This window comes from Labrus bergylta, chromosome 9, assembly GCF_963930695.1.
Source record: "Labrus bergylta chromosome 9, fLabBer1.1, whole genome shotgun sequence".
Classification (NCBI taxonomy): Eukaryota; Metazoa; Chordata; class Actinopteri; order Labriformes; family Labridae; genus Labrus; species Labrus bergylta.
Window position 1 is genome coordinate 4,951,876 of NC_089203.1, and position 18,660 is coordinate 4,970,535.

At 40.3% G+C, this 18,660-nt stretch overlaps 2 protein-coding genes across 2 annotated transcripts; both read left to right on the top strand.

The window, feature by feature from the left end:
* Positions 1-37: 37 nt before the first annotated feature.
* On the top strand, positions 38-10,834 carry zc4h2 (zinc finger, C4H2 domain containing). Its single transcript, XM_020629697.3, has 5 exons — positions 38-173; positions 755-926; positions 1,151-1,323; positions 6,890-7,052; positions 10,100-10,834. Exons 1-5 carry the CDS (start codon positions 121-123, stop codon positions 10,211-10,213), a joined length of 675 nt encoding a protein of 224 aa, XP_020485353.1. The 5' UTR covers positions 38-120; the 3' UTR covers positions 10,214-10,834.
* A 2,741-nt stretch (positions 10,835-13,575) lies between these two features.
* On the top strand, positions 13,576-18,609 carry LOC109981024 (ankyrin repeat and SOCS box protein 12). Its single transcript, XM_029276579.2, has 4 exons — positions 13,576-13,770; positions 14,130-14,453; positions 16,904-17,432; positions 17,717-18,609. Exons 2-4 carry the CDS (start codon positions 14,169-14,171, stop codon positions 17,860-17,862), a joined length of 960 nt encoding a protein of 319 aa, XP_029132412.1. The 5' UTR covers positions 13,576-13,770; positions 14,130-14,168; the 3' UTR covers positions 17,863-18,609.
* Positions 18,610-18,660: the final 51 nt, after the last annotated feature.

An 18,660-nucleotide genomic window follows, 5' to 3' on the forward strand; every position in this document is an offset into this window, starting at 1 on the left:
TGCGTGCTTGCTCACATCTGCTATTGTGTTTTTTATCAACAAGGAGACCACCGAGACCACCAGGGCCGTGGACAACTGAGCTGGAACAACTGAGCGAAAACGGATTGCTAAACCAAAACCATGGCGGATGAACAAGAAATAATGTGCAAATTAGAAAATATCTTGGAAATACGGTAAGACTAAGACGTTGTTATGAGATGTTTGACACACGCTGAGTAAACCTTGTCTTAGCTAACGTTAGCTTCGCTTTTGTTACTGAGCTAGCTACAATTAGCCAAATCCTGTCCCTAAAGGTTATGTGGGCTGTTCTGACAGAGAAGGTAAACACTGCAGACGAAACAAGACGTGGATTAAAATGTGCTGACGTAAAGCTACATGTTCACATCGCTCATCTAACAATCATCCAGATGTGCATCAACAAAATGTGATTAGATGTGTGTTCCTTATTAAATCTGTTGGTAAGCTAGCTCCTTTGCTAGTAAGCTTGCCGGTCTGTTATTTAATCGCTAAGGTCTGTTTGCTTTTATGACTTCCCAGCTGTGAGCCTTAATAACAGATGTCATGGATTTATGCATAAATTCACTGTGGTAAATGGTCATTCTGCGAAACACGATTAGTAAAACGCTCATTAAGTTTTCAATTTCAAGTTGAAAGCACTGCACTTTTTTTCTGTCATCTGCACACCATGAAGAGAGATAATCTGACAGCTGGTGTGTGTGTGTGTGTGTCTGTGTGTCTGGGCCACTGGTTGCAGGAACAAGACTGTCCAGATGCAGAAAATCAAATCTCGTCTTAAGGTTGAGTTTGAGGCTCTGGAGTCTGAGGAGAAGCATCTGAAAGAGTACAAACAAGAGATGGATCTGCTTCTACAAGAGAAGATGGCACACGTGGAGGAGCTGCGGCTCATCCATGCTGATATCAATGTGGTGAGTGAGTACTGCATTCAGCGACACGCAGAGGAAGTGTTCCTGAATCTCAGATTAGTAAAATTAGCAAAGTAAGATAGTTAGATAGTTAGTAAGATATGCCGTTTCAGTGCCTGTATAACTTTCAGAATGAAGATGTAATAGCTTGGCACCTTCAAATTGCTTATGTTGAGCTTTTACACCTCTGTATTTATGTTTTGAAACACCCAATCATTTCCCCTCAGATGGAGAGCACCATCAAGCAGTCAGAGAATGACCTGAATAAACTGCTAGAAACAACTCGCCGCCTACATGATGAGTACAAACCTCTGAAGGAGCATGTCGATGCCCTCAGGATGACTCTCGGTCTACACAGACTCCCGAACCTGAACGAAGAAGAGGAGAAGCTGTCCCTGGAGTCAGTACACACACACACACACACACACACGCACACACACACACATATAGTCACACTCACACAAGAATGGGTGCGAGACACTCTGCAAGCAGGCGCGTCTCACCCGTGGGTGTTGTGGGTGTTGCCACAGCCACACTTTCACTGAAACATATTTTCATCCCCCACACTTCTTACCAGTGGAGTCACTGATGAAAACCTATTGTTCAAGTAATACTTATTAAGTGACAATTAAGCCAATCATAGCTGTTTGGTTACAGTTGAGGCACGGTAAAGTTACGTGCATTTAATCCTCCTGTCACTCATCACTGGTTGAGTCAGAGCTCAGAGCTAACAAATGGATACATGCTACATGTAGCATCCTTCTGAAAGAGAGTTAGTCACCCAAACAAATGTTTTTAAGATAAATCCACCTCACAAAACAACGTAAGTGTAATATTTTCTCCTCTTGGTTGTTCTTTTAGCTGTATTTATTTACTCCTTATATACTAACTTTCCGATTTAGCGGAAGTCCCCTTTGCAGTTTTTCAAAATAAAAGCACATTATATTTGAAGACCGGAAATAAAGAGACTGAGGCATAAGGCAATAAGAAAAGCAAAATAAAAGCATCACAAAGAGCAGTTTTGAATCTCGTTTTTAGAGCTTAAGCTAACTGGGTTACTCACAATGGATGTTCATAAAGTTAGTGTCTTTTGTAACTTTGTCTTGTTGTATGATGTGCCAGCTAATATTAGTTATTGAACATTAAATGAAACAGAATGTGTTGATTTGCTAGAGAGTGGTAATATACTAGCATTAGAACACCCGCACTTTTGAAATTGCTGCTCCACCCCTGTCTGCAAGTCTAAAGTTTTTTTTGTTACCCCCCTTTTTTTAATTTTTACAGAACAGGAACAATAAACAATGTCTCTGTATTGAAAGAAATTGATGATAAATTATACAAGACCTTTAAAAAAAATGTACATAGTCTGGTGACAAGTAAAGAAAAACAAACAAAGAAAAAGGTAAGTAAATATTGATAAGTAAAACCAGATAAATGACTTTGAAAAAATAAAATACAATCACAATAGAGAGAATTATATCAGAAAAATAAAATAAAAATAGTTGGTAGGGGGATGATTTAGTCCAGGGGCAAAGTTGGTAAGGACTAAAAATAGTTAATGAAAGGATTCCATTTTCTAGAGAACTTATAAGAACAGCCTTTCACTGTCAAATTATTTTTTTTCTCATTTAAGAGAGAATGTAACGCCTTGAAGCCAGAGAGCTATCGATGGAGGTTTAGGAGATTTCCAGAGGAATAAAATACGATGTCGTGCTAGAAGGGCTAAAGAAGTTTCGTGAAACAGTTTCTAGGGCATAACTATTTTTTAATTGTCATTTGTAAGTAACATACATTTTCTTGTCAACATTTTTTTTTTACACAGAATCATGATCAGAAAATATGGAAGTATGACATTTTATGAAAGATGATTTTTAAAATTCTAAAAGCTGGGGAACACAATCTGCAATACAAAGTTACTGTTTATGTCATTTCTTTACATACTTGAATAGGAGTTGCTGTGGAAAAACACAGATTTTCAAACACACATTACAGGGGAAACTGAAAAAGGGAAAAAGTGACAGCAGACTAAATTGTAATATTTAATGGTCACTATCAAGGCCCCTTTGTGCACGAGCATGCCTCAAAGAATGATGGCGTCACCAGGTGACCTTTTCTCTGACAGAATTAGAGAGCAGAATGTAAAGCATGGCGTCCTATATTTGTACAGGAATTAAAATCAAGTATCATCAGGGGAAAAGGAGTTCTCTGCAGAGCTCAAAGTTGTGCCCGCTAGTAAGGACAGGATGAGCAATGTGGATGAGTCTGTTTATTGATAGGCTACAACTTCTGTAATTGAGGATTGACAAATTTAAAAAAAAAGGTCCAAGAGTGGAGCCTCATAGTCTACAACATTTAATCAGTAATATAAAACTGATCCAAGAAAAACAAAGGTTACTGCGTCACAGGGTCCATTTATCCCAATCTCAATTTTTTTTTAAATTAACATTTGAGACTTCAAGCAATAAGTAATCAAATGAACTTTTTATGAAGTCATGTTGACCCCTTGTTGTTTTTTGTTTTTTTACTAAGGGTGCACAGAGGCCATCCTAAAAGAATTAGGGGGGGGGGGGGGGGGTGCCGTGTGCTGTGTGCTTTGTAAGTAATTAAAAGTGTGAAACAAGAATTATGATGTCCACAGATCACAGTAACCGATCAACCTTATTGAAGTTACTGTAGTTTCAGACGGGCGGTGACTACATCCTAGATCAGAGCTCCACTGCTATGACTGAGAAGGTCAGGAGTGTTGGTGTGCCAGTTAGTGAGAACACAAAGACGTGAGAGGAGGAGAGGTTTACCTGCCAGTTTGTCCAGATTTTTGCTATAAAAACAATCATGCATTAATTAGATTTATTCGTTTCGTTTAGAAAAAAACAGATGATGTATTCGTCTTGTTTGTCCTGGGGCAACAGGATCTCTGATTAAGAGGGAAAGTCTTTAAATCCTCTATCAAAGGCAAAGATATTTTCATAAATGGACATGAAATGGTTTGCAAATTAAAACCTTCATGACTTTTACAATGTCAGTATTGAAACCATTAGATGCAGCATCACTTAGGGTGTGAGCGTGAGCATTTGTTATGTTTAATTAACAGCAGACAGCTCAGTACATTTCAGCGGTTAGTTAAAAATGCAGTTTGCAACTTTGCTACTTTGTGCTATAAGAAACATGATTGTGCGCCCTTTGTGATTAGGGAAAGTACAGATTATGGCAGTGTGGCATTTTTATTGGCTGGTTAAGGAGCATGAGCGAAGTCTTTAAAGGTCGCTGTCCACATGACTGACAGTTGGAGGTCATGAGTTGCCGGGTCAACAACTGATTAGTGGTTTTTGGAACAGTAACTCAAAGCAGATTTCTCAGATGTCAAGGACAAATGGCAGTTCCCTGCCTTTCATCGCCATAGTGTCTGATGTTTTTCGGTTTAAATGAGAAGTACAGAAAACATGGAGGGGTGACTCAGACACACTGAGTTGGAGCGAAGCAAAGGTGAGATGGAAACTTGTATTTGAGAAAGGTTCATTTGAGTCTTTGTCTTAAAGGGGATTTATTTACAGTCAGGGGTCGGAGGAACCTGAATGATAGTGATTTCTTTTGCCCCTGAATGCTGATCAGGTTTAAATGTAAAGTGCATGATCTTTGTATTATCTCAATGTATTCTTTTGCAATAAAAAAACAAAAAAACAATTCCCATCGGCTGTATTAGCATGGAAACATAACCTTAAAGCAGATGCCTGGAGACCCTGACAAATTAAATCAACATTACAAAGTTTTCATTACCAGAAAGAAATAAAGAACAAATGTAAAATGGATTTTGTGATTAAAGTGAATGGACCATTTTAAGTCCTTTATAAATGAAGCAGAAAACTCTAAACTGAATTTAAGTCAAAATGATCTTGTTGTTCTTTCTTAATCAATACTTAAGATGAAGTCAGAGTCCCAGCAGCTCATCTCATCTGTCATTCTTTGACATGTTTTGGTGGTAATGTGGGGGGCACCTTTAGTAGCTCAAGGCTTAAAGAGAATCGTCAGTGAGGTGTCCTCTTGGTGGTCTTGGACAGGTTAAACCAATTAAATCTTCCCTTCCTTTTTTTTTCTTCCAGATTAGTTGGCTTCAGAAAATGCCAAAGATGCCAGAGCTGTCCCATGAATTCATTTTCAAACTCTTGAATGTCCTTACTAGCCACAAAATTGTAGGCAAATTTAGGGCCGGGGGGGTGAGGGTCAATAATAGTTAGACTCCCTGCAGCCAAAACTTCAGTCTGACACCCAGGATCAAAGATGATATTAAGATCAGACAGGAGGGCTTTTGACATGATGGATATCATGTGACTGGATTTTTGATTTTATTATTCTCTGATGTGTTACCAGGGACGACATTGATAAGGTGTGAGAGCATATCTGGTTAAGCTCTGACTTCAGAACAATGTGTCACTGGTGCCCTTGTGATAAGTGACTCGTTTATTTATGACCAGGGGTGTTGGTATGGAGCCATGGGGAACATTCATGGGGAACATTCATTCATGTGTACATGATGACAGTTGGCCATTGGAGACTGGTCTTTAAAGACTCGTAATGACTCTAAACGAGTTTCCAAACAGCTGATATAAAGTCAGGAAGTTGCTTTTTGTCTGGTGTGTTGTATGGATACAAATCTAGAAGTCAATTCCCCAGTAGTGGTTCTGACAGTAAATCTAGTCCCTCACTCAAAGATTCGGTATTCCTGCTCTTTTCCTTTTATCAACTTGAGGGTACATTGGGAATTACAGAAAAGATTGTAATGAATAACTTTGGTTGGTCTGGTGATTGATGTAGTGAAAATTGAATCTTTCGTCTCATAAAGAGCTTGAGTTGTGAGAAAGTGGGCTTCGTCCGCTGCTGCTCTGCAGGCTGACAGCCTTGTTGGCAGGCTAGCTGGTCCGTTTGGCCGTGCGCTGCGAGGAAGCTCAGATGATGAGTTCATTTCTGGCCAGATGGTTGCTGTCTCCCCTTTCCTTCTCAGTAGCATGATCCTTTATGTTCCCAGAGACACTCAAAAGGGTTTAGGCTTATCACTCTTGTTCTTCGCTGGTTTTCCCTTAAACGACAGAACTCATCACTGGGAGAGATCTGTGATGATGTCTGAGTGAGGAAGACGGTGGAGATGTTAAAACTATTTCTTGCACACCTCTGCTGCCAGCCAAGTAATTGTAGAGTAATTTTACCCAACAGTTCTCGTGCTCACTGTGGTTGTGGTTTTACACGGTGTGATGGAGCAACCTTACAGAAAATTAAAGCACACCTCCCCGGCCTGTTGGTCCGTCAAGTTTCTTTTTAAGATACTCTGTGAGACTGACAGATCAGCATACCAATGAGCCGTCTGCTGTGAAAGTAAAAGGAAATGAAAATTAAACTGAACCCTTGTCTTAAAAAGGAAACGTTGAATCTGAATCAAATAATCGTTTCTAAACTAAACTAACAAAATGTGTGTTCATCAGGTGTAGAGCCCTTATGTTTGGTGCTTTTTTGGATCATGGAAACGAGAATTACCTCCATTGAATTGCTTCTGTCAACCCTCTATCACAAGCCTATTTTGAGAGAAACCAGAGAGCGTAATGAAATGGGATATCACTTTTTCTACTTTTGAAAATAGGCCAGTGAGGTATAAAGTCCAAGGCCAAATTTCTTTCCCAGCCCTACCCTGCCCACACACACACACACACACACACACACACACACAAACACAGACATACGCACACATGCAGACAAACACTCTCACAATGACTGTACTTCTGCTCCGAGTTGCACATAACAAGATGTGTGAGATCGACTACAATGTTCTCCAATTTAAGTCTCCTTTGTGTTTGCTTTTGCCACTCCACATCTCCGGATGCTGAGCAGAGATGGGGATAATCTCAACTGTGATATGATTCATAAACTCTAAATAAGAGTCACAGCTAGCCATGTTTCTCTCTTTCTTTTGCTTTGAACAGTTACTTCGAGAAGCAGAAAGCGGAGTGGCAGAAGGAGCCACATGAGCCTGCCATCCCAGAATCCCTTGCAGCCGCTGCAGCAGCAGCACAACAGCTTCAGGTTTCCAGGAAGCAGGATGCACGCCAGACAGCCACGTTCAGACAACAACCCCCACCGATGAAGGTACTGCTCCTACTCACCTGAAATCACTGCCGGGATTTGAAAAAGAATCCATTTTCATATTTTAAAAAAAAGTTTAAATAGTGCTCTTTAATTTCCCAATCATGAAAAAGCTGCCTGTGGCTGTGTCATCTATTCAAAATATGTGTGAGTGACGTATATATAAGGGGTGTGAAGACACACTCGGGTCATGAGACCATATGATAGATGATATGAGGTTCACCAGACCAGATGATATTCTGACACTATTTTTAGGACAACTTCGGTGACAATATATGACCGGAGGAATAGTCTTTTAATCATTTGTAAGTCAGAAAATGTGAAACAATGCAGGTCCATTTTTGAACAGTTTTAATCAGTAATCATCTTGTAATGAATGTCTCTTCTTACATAATACGTCTGTCACTCCGGCCCTGTCCTCTGTTTTCCCCACGTACCCACGTGTGATCTGTTGCAGCACGTGCTGCAACAGATCACAAATCTCACGGCTGGGATTGGATCACAGTTTTTTGCCACAGTGCAGACGTTTCTTCCTTGGATCGGCAAAAAAATCTATAATATAACTTTTCTGCTCCTCAGCTTGCCATGACTCAAACTGTGCATTTTTTAAAAGCTCTTCAAATCCAAATGAGTCTCCATACATTTCACTAATGTATCACATCCTCAATGTTCTTCACGTTATACTCACTGCTACAATCTGAAGAATAATAATCCAGGCAGTAAGATAAACACAAACTTTATGTTTCTTTAGAAAGAGCTTATAAACATCTGAGAACAACAGACTGTCGTATAAAGAGCTGCATTGTTTCATTTAAAGTAGAGGTGGGCTCTATGGGAAAAATATCGTATCACGATTTGTTTTTGGCAAAATCATGATCACTGTTTTTTCATACTGTTCTTTAGACAAATTTGTAAGTTGCTGACCAGTTCAACCAAACTTATTTCCCTGTATAATGTTTTTAAATGCACAAAAACTGCGCTGACAAGTTTAATCTATTTGAAAAACATCTTTGTAGGAGGTCTGGAGGTCTCTCACCCAGAACATCTTTAGCAACAGAAATGTCTTTCCCTCAATTTGATCAATATTTATGCACAATTTGAAGGTTTTCCTCACCACTTTGAAATGATGATTTCGTTATGTGTCCTCTTTTTATGTTCATCAGGAACATTTTCACGCAGTGATGCATTCATTTAAAAACATGTAGACTTCGAGTTCTTGTGTTTCTGTTCTATTTTAGCCCTGCAGACTTCCTCCAGCTGGAGCTTCATACAGGCTCTGCAGCCTTTGTTGTTTTTAGTCATTGGACTAACTTTAGTTTAGTTTATATATATAATCAAACATAATACACAATGTGTTCATTCTGTGACACATGATCAAAGTAAGTTTTATTGACAGAAGAGTTTAATTCATAGAGGGGGCGGGACTTTGTTGATTGACAGACAGACAGTCACCATGGTTACTCACTATCACCTGCCTGCTGCTTTGTAACATCATTTAGCCTAATCCCTATAAATTCTGTTATCACAACAGGTGAGCTTCGGGTGGAGAGGATGATAGTAACTTTTAAAAACTGAGAGAGCAGGAAACACCGACAGTAACATTTTAAACACCGGGGTTATATCTCCACTGACTGTCTGAGCTGCGCCCTGTCTGTCTCTGACTGTTGACGTCTCTCCGTGTCGCTATCTGAGATGTAGGCTAATCTTAAATGTGCACATTATGCAGATAAGTTAACAGTTGATCACAGCGTGTCAGTTTGGGAAAATATCACAACAGTTGCATATAACTGGGATGGAGTTGTTTTTGCGGACTTTACTTTTAAGTTTCGTTTTCACCGCTGCGGAGCAAAAAAGGAGGAGACGCGTCTGTGTCAGAGCGTAAACTGCAGCATGATAGAATAAACACATTAGTCCGGTTCTACGATCTCTCTGCTTTGGCAGATCGTCAGCAAGTTAAAATCCTTCACGATCTAAGATCGTTATATCGCCCACCACTAATTTAAAGTATTTGTTATCATCAGGGAGATCGACTTTACAAACACAAAGCTGGAATCTTTCTGTGAATAACAAGTTCCCTGAAAATCTACAGAAATCTTTTTCTTTTCTCATATGAGCTTTGAAAGTTTAGAACATGTTACACATACACCCTGTTTATTAAGTGTGTGTGTCTGCGCTGGCTGTACATGCAGTGCGTGTGACTCAGACCTAACAAACGGGAAGCGTCCTTTAGGAACTGTAGCTTCAGCTTTTGGAGCTCTGTAACAGATTTTGTTTTGCTAAGCTTCCAGCTGCAGCGTTTAACAGGCTCTAACATTACTGCCGTTTACTTTCTGACTGATGTTACATGCAGCCTCCAGCTGATACCTACACGTTAAATAGATATACGATGAGTATAAACGGAGAACATATCCAACCCAATCGCTATTAATCAATCAATCTTTATTTGCATAGCGCCAATTCATAACAAATGTTACCTCGAGACACTTCACAAACAGAGCAGGACCTTACTCTTCGTTATATTATCTAGCAAAATGTAACACTTTTCACAATCACAAAGTGGTGAGGGCGGGGCGCTGGTGGCGCAGTGGTTAATACGTGCGCACCATGTATGGAGGCTATAGTCAAGTTGACGACCAAGTGGACGGCCCGGGTTCAAACCCGATCTGTGGCTCCCTTTCTGCATGTCATTCCCCACTCTCTTTCCCTGATTTCCAACTCTATCCAGTGTCATGTCTCTACAATAAAGGTACCATAAATAAGTCTTAAAAAAGGGGGAGCATCTTCTCTGGTAATCAGTTTAACATCAGACTCCTCCATGGTGGCTGCTGCTCTGCGTCTAAGAATCCAGTTTTCACCTGGATGAGGAATACTGTCTATATTCTTACACTCACACAGAACTATTCTTCTGACTTCTGACATCAACCCAAAGTTCAGTAAATAATAAAATAGCTTCCTACACTCAGGTGAACAACCTGATGAAGCCGCCTGCTGATGTCAACATTGCGAGAACATAGAAATAGTGATGATTGCTGAATGTCTCTCCTCTCCAGGCTTGCCTCTCCTGCCACCAGCAGATTCATCGTAATGCTCCCATCTGCCCGTTGTGCAAGGCCAAGAGCCGCTCCCGCAACCCAAAGAAGCCCAAGAGGAAGCCAGATGAGTAGATCGCCCTCTTCCCTCTGCCTCTGTTTGACTTAAAGGGACCTGGTCAGATACACTGATCTAAGATCAGCCATGTACATCTCTAGATATGGCTGAAGTAACAGAGAATTGCTTCAGGATCATTTCCACAATTAGTCCCCACTTTAACAAACTGTCTTGGTACCTTTTTGCATAAACTGTCGAGCTGATCAAGTGTCTGTTATTGTTCGTTCTGTTGTTTTTATCAATGCTTTGGATGTGTTTGTCATTGTATGACGCCTGTAGTAGCTAACTAGCCTCTAACCATGTAACTGCAATAGTGCAAAAAGGACATGGATGAAAATGTCCAGTCATTTTTACCCATGATGCTTTTGTTCATTCCCTTGGATATTGTACTGTACTGTGTATATTTTTATGCAATGCATGCGTGTTTCTATGGCTGTTTGTTGTGTATTTTTGTGCCAATATTAAAATTAAACAGGTTTATTTGAAAAGTCAAATAAAAAACAATGTTGTTTTAATGTTTACAGTATTCACGTTTCCACAAACTGGAAAGAAAAAGCCCCGCTCATCTGCTCTGAATGGTGTTGTTCTGTGTTCACTTTAATACAGTGTTAGGGAAATAAATGGCTGTTTTGTTATAACCTTGTTGTTATCTCCTTTTTACATTCAAAACAAAACAGAAAAACATTTGTGTTTTTCAGCAGTGTGAACATAAACACAGAGGACTCAGAGGAAGTGATGACATCGGTGTATGGATTATTGTTTATTGTCTAAATGGATGGGATGAGCCTGTTTTTCTAAATAAAGAAGTAGGAATATGTTCGACTTCCCCACAACAGTTTCCCTTTCATTGTGTTAATACTGTGCCTGTCATGTCTGCAGCTCTCTGTCTGAAAAAGGACAGCGAGGGCTTGCTAAATGAGTTCCTTTTTTGTAGCGTTTTTTGTCAGGGTAACCCCTCATTTCATCTGTTGCCAGGGCAACTCCACGTTCCGTAGTCGTTGCTACGGTAACCCCAGGTTGCTGTGACCTGCATATCTACACCAACTAGTTCCTCCCAAATCCAGTGAGGGGCATCGAAGGGCTTTGTGAGATTGTTGCACGAACTCCCCCCATCATGCACATTCCTGTAAATAGTCTTTTTCATCAGCGGGGGGGAGGGGGGGGGGGGGACTGTTTCTATACGAGTTGTCAACGACAGGCTTGTTGCTCAGTTGTGTCTTCTTCCTTCTGATAAAACTTGTCAAGGCCAGAGAAGCCTGTTCCTGCTCACACACGCTACAGACAACCGGATCACGGAGCTCCTCCTCCTCCGCCGCCTGCCACAAACATTACAAAAACGTATGAGGGGAGAAATACAGAATTTATTTTCTTCCATAAAGACAACCACATGGCATTCATGAGTCACATGAGAAGGACCTGCTGACCCGCTTCAGCTCTTCCTTCAAAGTTTTGAGCCTCAGCATTGAAACGATTTGAAGGGGAACTACTTGTTGTGTGGGGCCCTGACACTGAGGCGGAGGGAGGGATGCTCTCTCTCTCCTGTGCTGTACAGACAGGGTGAGGGAGGTTACCATAGGTTACCCTCTCGGCGATATCTCGTCCCCGGCTTCTACTTGTCTCTCACATTTGACCCCCTCTTCTCTTCCGAGGGGGACGAAAGGTGCTGCTGTTTGCTCCGGACAACAGAAATACTTCTTCTACGAAGAGCCAAACCCTTTTGTTGTGAAATTAAAACGATTTAAAAGTATCCTAGTAATGGCTTTGTCAAAAATGGCTTTCCCTTTCACATAAATGTTTACACGCCCTGTTCTTTTCGTGTCTTCAACAGTTGCACTTTCTGCATATGCTTACCGCCATCTGGTGGTCAACGGGGGTAAGGGCAGCACACGGACCTCTTATTATTTGTTTGCGTGTTTGTGTAATTCAAAGTTACTGTTTTTATTTTATGTTAAACATCACACGGATAACAGAGGAAGCTCTGTGAAAAGCAAGTATCTAACCTCCCAAGACTTTAATTCTAACAAAAAAAAAATCCATGATACCAAATTAAAGATGTGCAATAATGAGCTAATTAAAATGGTCATTACAGAAAATGCTGTTTCTTCTTCATTTTTTTCTCCCTTAAAGGCTTTAAATGTGATTTTTCACACTTAATTATAATAGAAATCAAGTATCTCCTCTGAAAATAACTCTGTGAGTCATGACTGTCTACAATGGGTGTAACACCCGAGTCCCACTGTCTGTGATGTTTTCAGAGTTTTCAGAGTCCTATCTTCACTTTGTTTACATCGCCAGGACGGCAGCTGACTCCTCCCCTCGTGTATAAAAGTTGTTTAATTGAAGGACTAGAGAAAAGAAGAATAACATACTTTTTTTACCATACCTCATACAGAGGTTTGCCTTTATGTATTGTTGTCAATTGTCATAATTTCAGGGAATATATAAATTGTATTTTTTTACAATGTAATAATTATCATAATAAAACTGCACACACAGCATTTAAGTACATAGATGTTATTTTGGGACCATTCCCTTGTTCATCCCCCTCTGCAATCAGAATACTAAATACTCACTGACCTTTTAACCCTTTACTACCGCACATTCTTTTTGTCCTTAACTGGTTGTTTAACATTAGTATTCTTTTTGGGTCCTATTTTTATTTTCTAAGCTCTTTTGTATAATGAACGTCACTGTGTTTGTATTCAGGATTGTTTGTGTACAGGCTGCTCCAGACCAGATGCCGCAAGAGGGTCTGATAAAGTAGATTGCATTGAATTGAAAACAGTCAGGATGTTATCATCTAAAATATTTCTACCTGTCTTACTTGTCCATGTCTGTTTGCTGAAATAAAGAAATGAATAATTTCCTCGTGTATTTGAACAATGCCAGGAATCTGGACTTTATGTGCCATCTGCTGAGAGAATGTGATGTGTTGCAGCCGGCATGCCTTCTAAACATGGGACAGTATAAAGACATTGGTAGGTTTGGCAGAGGAACAGCTGACTGGCTGCTCCTCTGAAGTGTCTGACAGTCACACAGCTGACACTAAAATGGCGGCCTCGGTGTGAATCAGGGAAGCAGGTTCAGAACAGGAAACTGACAGACAACTTCAGCCAATCTACTTCAGCCCTATAATGTGGGCTGTTGTGTTTTTAATTCTTGATTTATAACGTGGCAGAGAGACACAGACGTCTCCATTTCTTGTTTGTTTTAATTCCTGACACAGTCACATTCACCAATCAGCGCCTGAGTGTCACACTCCTATCACCTTTCTAATAATAAACCTGTGCCTGGACCCTCCAAGAATGGAAGTTTAGCCAGGCCCATCTGTGGCCTAAAATTAGCCCCCCCTACCCCCCAGCCTTTGCCCACTCTGCTTGTGAACACACACACACACACACACAGTCACCTACATGCACAAACCATACTACACTTTAGTCCACTGTGGAAGCGTCACACACTTCTTGGAGGACCTCTCTTTCCTTCATTCCTTCTCATGACTCATTGTGGACTTTTGAAATTGTTCTCTTCTTCTCGTGTCTCTGGATAAAACATCAGCAAGCAGTTAGTGGAGGTAAGTATCTTGTTGCAGTTAAATCCAGTTGGCTGCTTTCGGCTCAGACCATTTCACTTTGATTCTGTTTAGTAAATTCTGTGGATCATTAGTGGAAGAGCTTTTTTTATTATCGTTAAGCAAAGACGGATCCATGTATGTCATCAAAGGGTGTATTGTTTGGATTTGTGTTCCATACATTAGTTATGTAAACAAACATAAATTGTCCTGTGTGTGGTCATGATAAGTATCATTCCAGAATATGTTTGCTCTGTGGATACAGAAACCATGCCCAGTGAAAAGAACCTTAAATGCCAAGAAGATGTCAGCGGTGCATTGGCTGTATTATCATCTTCCTCTGCTCTTTTTGGCCTTTGCAGATGGAATTGCTTTGACTTGCACTAGCCTGGGGTAACATTATGGTTCTGGGCCAAGCTGTCAACATGAGTTTGATGGACATTTCCAAGATCTTCTCCCTGCTGCAGCCTAAGGAGGAGGATGAGGACAATGAACAGTGCCAGGCTTTGAACAATGCCGTGAGCAGCGACGACGTGACTCTGCTCTCTGAGCTGCTGTCTCAGGAGAGTTACAGGAGGTCTATCAATGCTCGGAGCGGGTGGGGGGTCCCGGTAACCCCCCTGCGCACTGCTGCAGCTCTGGGACACCTGAGGTGCTTGGAGTTGCTGTTGGAGCATGGTGCAGAGGTGAGCTATAGAGAGGTTTTTTTATTGTACAGAAATCAGATAAGGGCGGGGAGATGGATCTTTAGAGGTGTGGAGGGGCGGGGGGGGGCACTGAAGCTGCCTCAGCTCGACGTCAACTTTATTTGACCCCGAAGGGTAATTGGTTTTGTGGCAAGGCAGGACAGTAAAAAGACAAAAGTACATCCAAAAAGCCAACAGGGTAAAAATGCAAGAGGCACTTAATATAGACACCTTCGAGATCATTGACTGAAGCGCTGAGCAGCTTTCATTAAAATAACCTGCTGAGTCATCATATAAACAGCTCACTGTTAAATACACATGTGGGTGTCATTTAAATTTCCTATTTAATAACCATAAATATATACTGTACTTAGCCAACCAATTTTTTTAAACCAGAAAGAGGTCATTACATCCTTCTTTGATGTTTTAGATACTTACTGGCTACCTGAAGGAACATGTGAAGAAGAAAAAGAGATCACCAAAAGCATTTTGGGGAGAACAGACAGAGTTTTTTTTTTCACCCAAAATTGTCCAGAGCACATTTAATAACAAAGACTGTAAACTCCTGTGAAGGACTTTCATTTTCTGTTGATTTTGGCGCCCCCTGTGGACAAAATAAAATGTTACCTCTTCAATAAATGTTGTCCGAAACATCTGTAAGCAGTGTTTTCTGAAGGGAAATCTCACCCAATCTAACATTTATTATTTATTTTCAACCTTTGATGTGGAAAGTGTAAAATGCTGTTTTGGCAGAGTTCTGTAACTCACTTTTGTCTGACAATTATATACCCATAGCAGCGTTTACAGGCGTGAGTTGTATAGAAATAATCAACCTAGTCTCTGAGGGTCTAATCTACTTGAATATTTCATGAAGAGACATCAGTTTTCATTTCAGTCTGCGTTTCATAACCAGCTAAATACTCCTCACAGGAGCTTTAACAGGAGCTATGATGACGGGAGATAAGAATGTACATGATGCTCACACTTATTCAAGAAACGATACTTAGAAGTTCTTAATTAAGAAAAAATATTTTCAAGTAGGTAAAACGATGACTGAAATGACATTAAAATCATTTCATGTAATTAAGAGTCCATTGTTCCCACCTTGTTAACCAGTATTATTCTAACCCCTAATTATAATAAAAACTACTCAGTGCTTCTATAAAGACCACCTTTAATCACAAAACCCTTAACCTCTTATTATTAAGCTCTTATTTTTAACCTCTTATTCTTATGAGAATGATCTAAAAGGTTTAAAATCCTTCTGCAGATCATTTTATTAAATATGAAGATGAACAAATAAGAAGACATATTTTGAAATTAATGAATAATATTATTTTGGTCCTCCACCAAAGAACTAAAAGATTAAAAAATATGTGTGAATCAGAATATCACCACTTCACATGTTTACACTGGTCCATTACACACAATCACATTCAAACAAACAAGGACAATAAATGAAAAGAAAAGCCTGAAGCCAAACCCTGATATCTGCCTGTCCTACAATCCTTATAATCCAAAACATCTGCAATCCAAAAAAGAAAATAACAAGAGCAGATTTTATCCAAAATAATCCTTAATTTTTAATAATTATCATCACTAGTTGACATTTTTAGTTTTTATTTAAAACTCCACAATTTCAGCTCATCACTAAAACTCTTCCATCGTTTAACCTCTAAAACTGAAACACATCTGTATATTGCTTTATAAACATGACACTCTTGAATTATAATGCCCTTCTCTTAATTACTAAAAATGTTGGGTACCAAAAGGAAGACTTTTATTTCTAGCTGGAGGTAATACTTTATATACCCAAAATCTAAAAATGTCAGTAAGACCTTCTGAATGATGGATTGGTAGATTCATAGTAACCATCTTTATTTATCACTATATCAATATCAATATTTGTTTATGACACAGTATGTCATGTATTGCATAATAAATGGGTAATATAATATAAGATAGTATTTCTTATTTTCACTATTTAACAGTATTAAAGCTGCTCTGATCAATACTCTTTAACAAGGAATGGATAAAATGACTTATAACCAAATCATGACCACTTTATTGTGCATTTGACTTCAGTACTATGTTTTCATTCTCATATCCTCAACACTCGGCTGTCCTCATTGAGTTGCTCTAATAAACCGAAGGTAAACTTTTATCTGAGAAGTACCAAAAGGCATGTGCAAACTGATAATAATAATCATGGGAAGTATTGGAGCATTTAGTATTTCTGGGTAATTAAATCTGTTATGTTCTGTAATCCAACTGTAGATATGAAAATACATTTGTGGTTTACAGCATTGAAATGTCTTACTTCAGCTTCTGGAATAAATAGTGCGCTCCTAAGGGAATCCCTTAAGTCTTTGTATCATCAAACACACAACTTTCTCAGGGATGTGTTCTTTCTGTTCCATTGTGTTGACGTTCTGTTGTGGTCTATCCAGATTGACAGCTTGGATGTGAAGGCCCAGACTCCTTTGTTCACAGCTGTCAGTGGGAAACATTTAGACTGTGTGGTCGCCCTGCTGAAGGCCGGAGCCGATCCCAATGGCAGCCAGTACAACAACTGCTCCCCGGTGCTGACAGCGACCCGTGAGGGAGACCTGGACATCCTCCGAGAGCTGCTGCGCTTTGGAGCCGAGCTGGACGTCAGACCTAAAGTCCCCGAGTGGGCCTCTAATGCCACAGCCTGCAGAGGGCCTCTTTATATCTCCGCTGTGTATGGACACCTGGGCTGTTTTAAGCTGCTCCTGCTCCATGGGGCCAACCCCAACTACAACTGCACAGACGAGAAGATGCTGGCCAGGATTAAGCAGCCAAAGACAGTTCTGGAAGTGTGTCTGCGGTATGGGTGCGGCGTGGAGTACATCCAGCTTCTCATAGACTTTGGGGCAGATGTGTATCTGCCCACACTGATCATTGACAAGACTACGAAGCAGAATGAAGCTTTGGCACTGCTGCTCAAAGAGAGAGGTGAGACGCCTTAGCTGGTTTGATTTGCATAACACTGACTAGAAATTCTCCTGATTGGGGCGCTGGTGGCGCAGTGGTTGGTGCGAGCGCCCCATGTATGGAGGTTGTGGTCTTCCGGGCGGGCGGTCCTGGTTCGAATCCACCCTGTGGCTCCTTTCCTGCACTTCACTCCCCACTCTCTCTCCCTGATTTCCGATTCTATCCACTGTCTTATCTCTCAATTAAAAGCCCCCCCAAAAAATTCTCATGATTATTAATTTGACATCTTTCTGTTTCTGCTCCAGTTTGTCCCAAAACACTGATGTCGCAGACTCGGCAAGCAATACGAAGACACCTCCCCTTTGCCAAAAAGGAGCCCGCCATTGACAGTCTGGATATTCCTGTTATCCTGAGGAACTACCTGAAGCATGACACCTCTGAACTCATATGATGCTCAAGCTAGCATCAGAAAATATGGCCAGCCTGTTTTTTTTTGTTTTGTTTTTTTTCTACTTATCTGTACACCAAAGAGTAGGACGAGATAACTTTCTCTGGCTCCTTTAGAGGTCACTTACCCTGCCAGAGCTGTAAATTCTTGTTTTAATATTTATTCACAAAGGTTGACATTTTGTGACTTGAAATTATGTATTTATTATTGGAGGTTGAAATATTTGAGCTCAATGCTGTGTTTTAATTCTGATGGTTGTTCTGAAGGGCTCCATGTTAGAAGAAAATGTGCCGTGTCCTTGGGAAGTGTAACACCGGGTATGACCACTAGAGACCACAGTAACACAGCTTATAACACCTTCTCCAAACTGGGGCTTGTTATTTCAAATTCTGAGCATCTGTTAATGCCTCTTGCATCACCTCTACCTCCCTCTTTGTCATAGGTAACATTACACAATCAAATGTGTTCACACTGTTTTTTTTTTTTTTTTTAGACATCCAGACACATCAGGGGAAACATACACACAGACACAGACAGCGTGTGCTTTGCACCCCACTTTCTTAGATCTTAGCTGAAAAACAGGCTTACATCTGTGAACTTTAAGAGCATAAGCAAGCAGAGTTACCCGGCTACACTTTCAGCACAGCCAACTGGGAGTAAAGAACTGCATAAGTCTCATTACTTATTGATAACAGTCTTGGTTTTTAGTTTTTTTTGCAGGCAGCTGGAAGTTGGTTGAAAATTGTTTATGTGACTGTTTTTCTTTTGTATGCCCCTAATCCTCCCTCCAAAGCACATCCA

Coding starts and splice junctions, on each gene's coding strand:
- zc4h2 (XM_020629697.3), top strand. CDS start 121: ATGGCGGATGAACAAGAAATAATGTGCAAATTAGAAAATATCTTGGAA. Junction 174..754: donor GAAAATATCTTGGAAATACG/GTAAGACTAAGA, acceptor CACTGGTTGCAG/GAACAAGACTGTCCAGATGC. Junction 7,053..10,099: donor AACAACCCCCACCGATGAAG/GTACTGCTCCTA, acceptor TCTCCTCTCCAG/GCTTGCCTCTCCTGCCACCA.
- LOC109981024 (XM_029276579.2), top strand. CDS start 14,169: ATGGTTCTGGGCCAAGCTGTCAACATGAGTTTGATGGACATTTCCAAG. Junction 14,454..16,903: donor TGTTGGAGCATGGTGCAGAG/GTGAGCTATAGA, acceptor TGGTCTATCCAG/ATTGACAGCTTGGATGTGAA. Junction 17,433..17,716: donor ACTGCTGCTCAAAGAGAGAG/GTGAGACGCCTT, acceptor TTTCTGCTCCAG/TTTGTCCCAAAACACTGATG.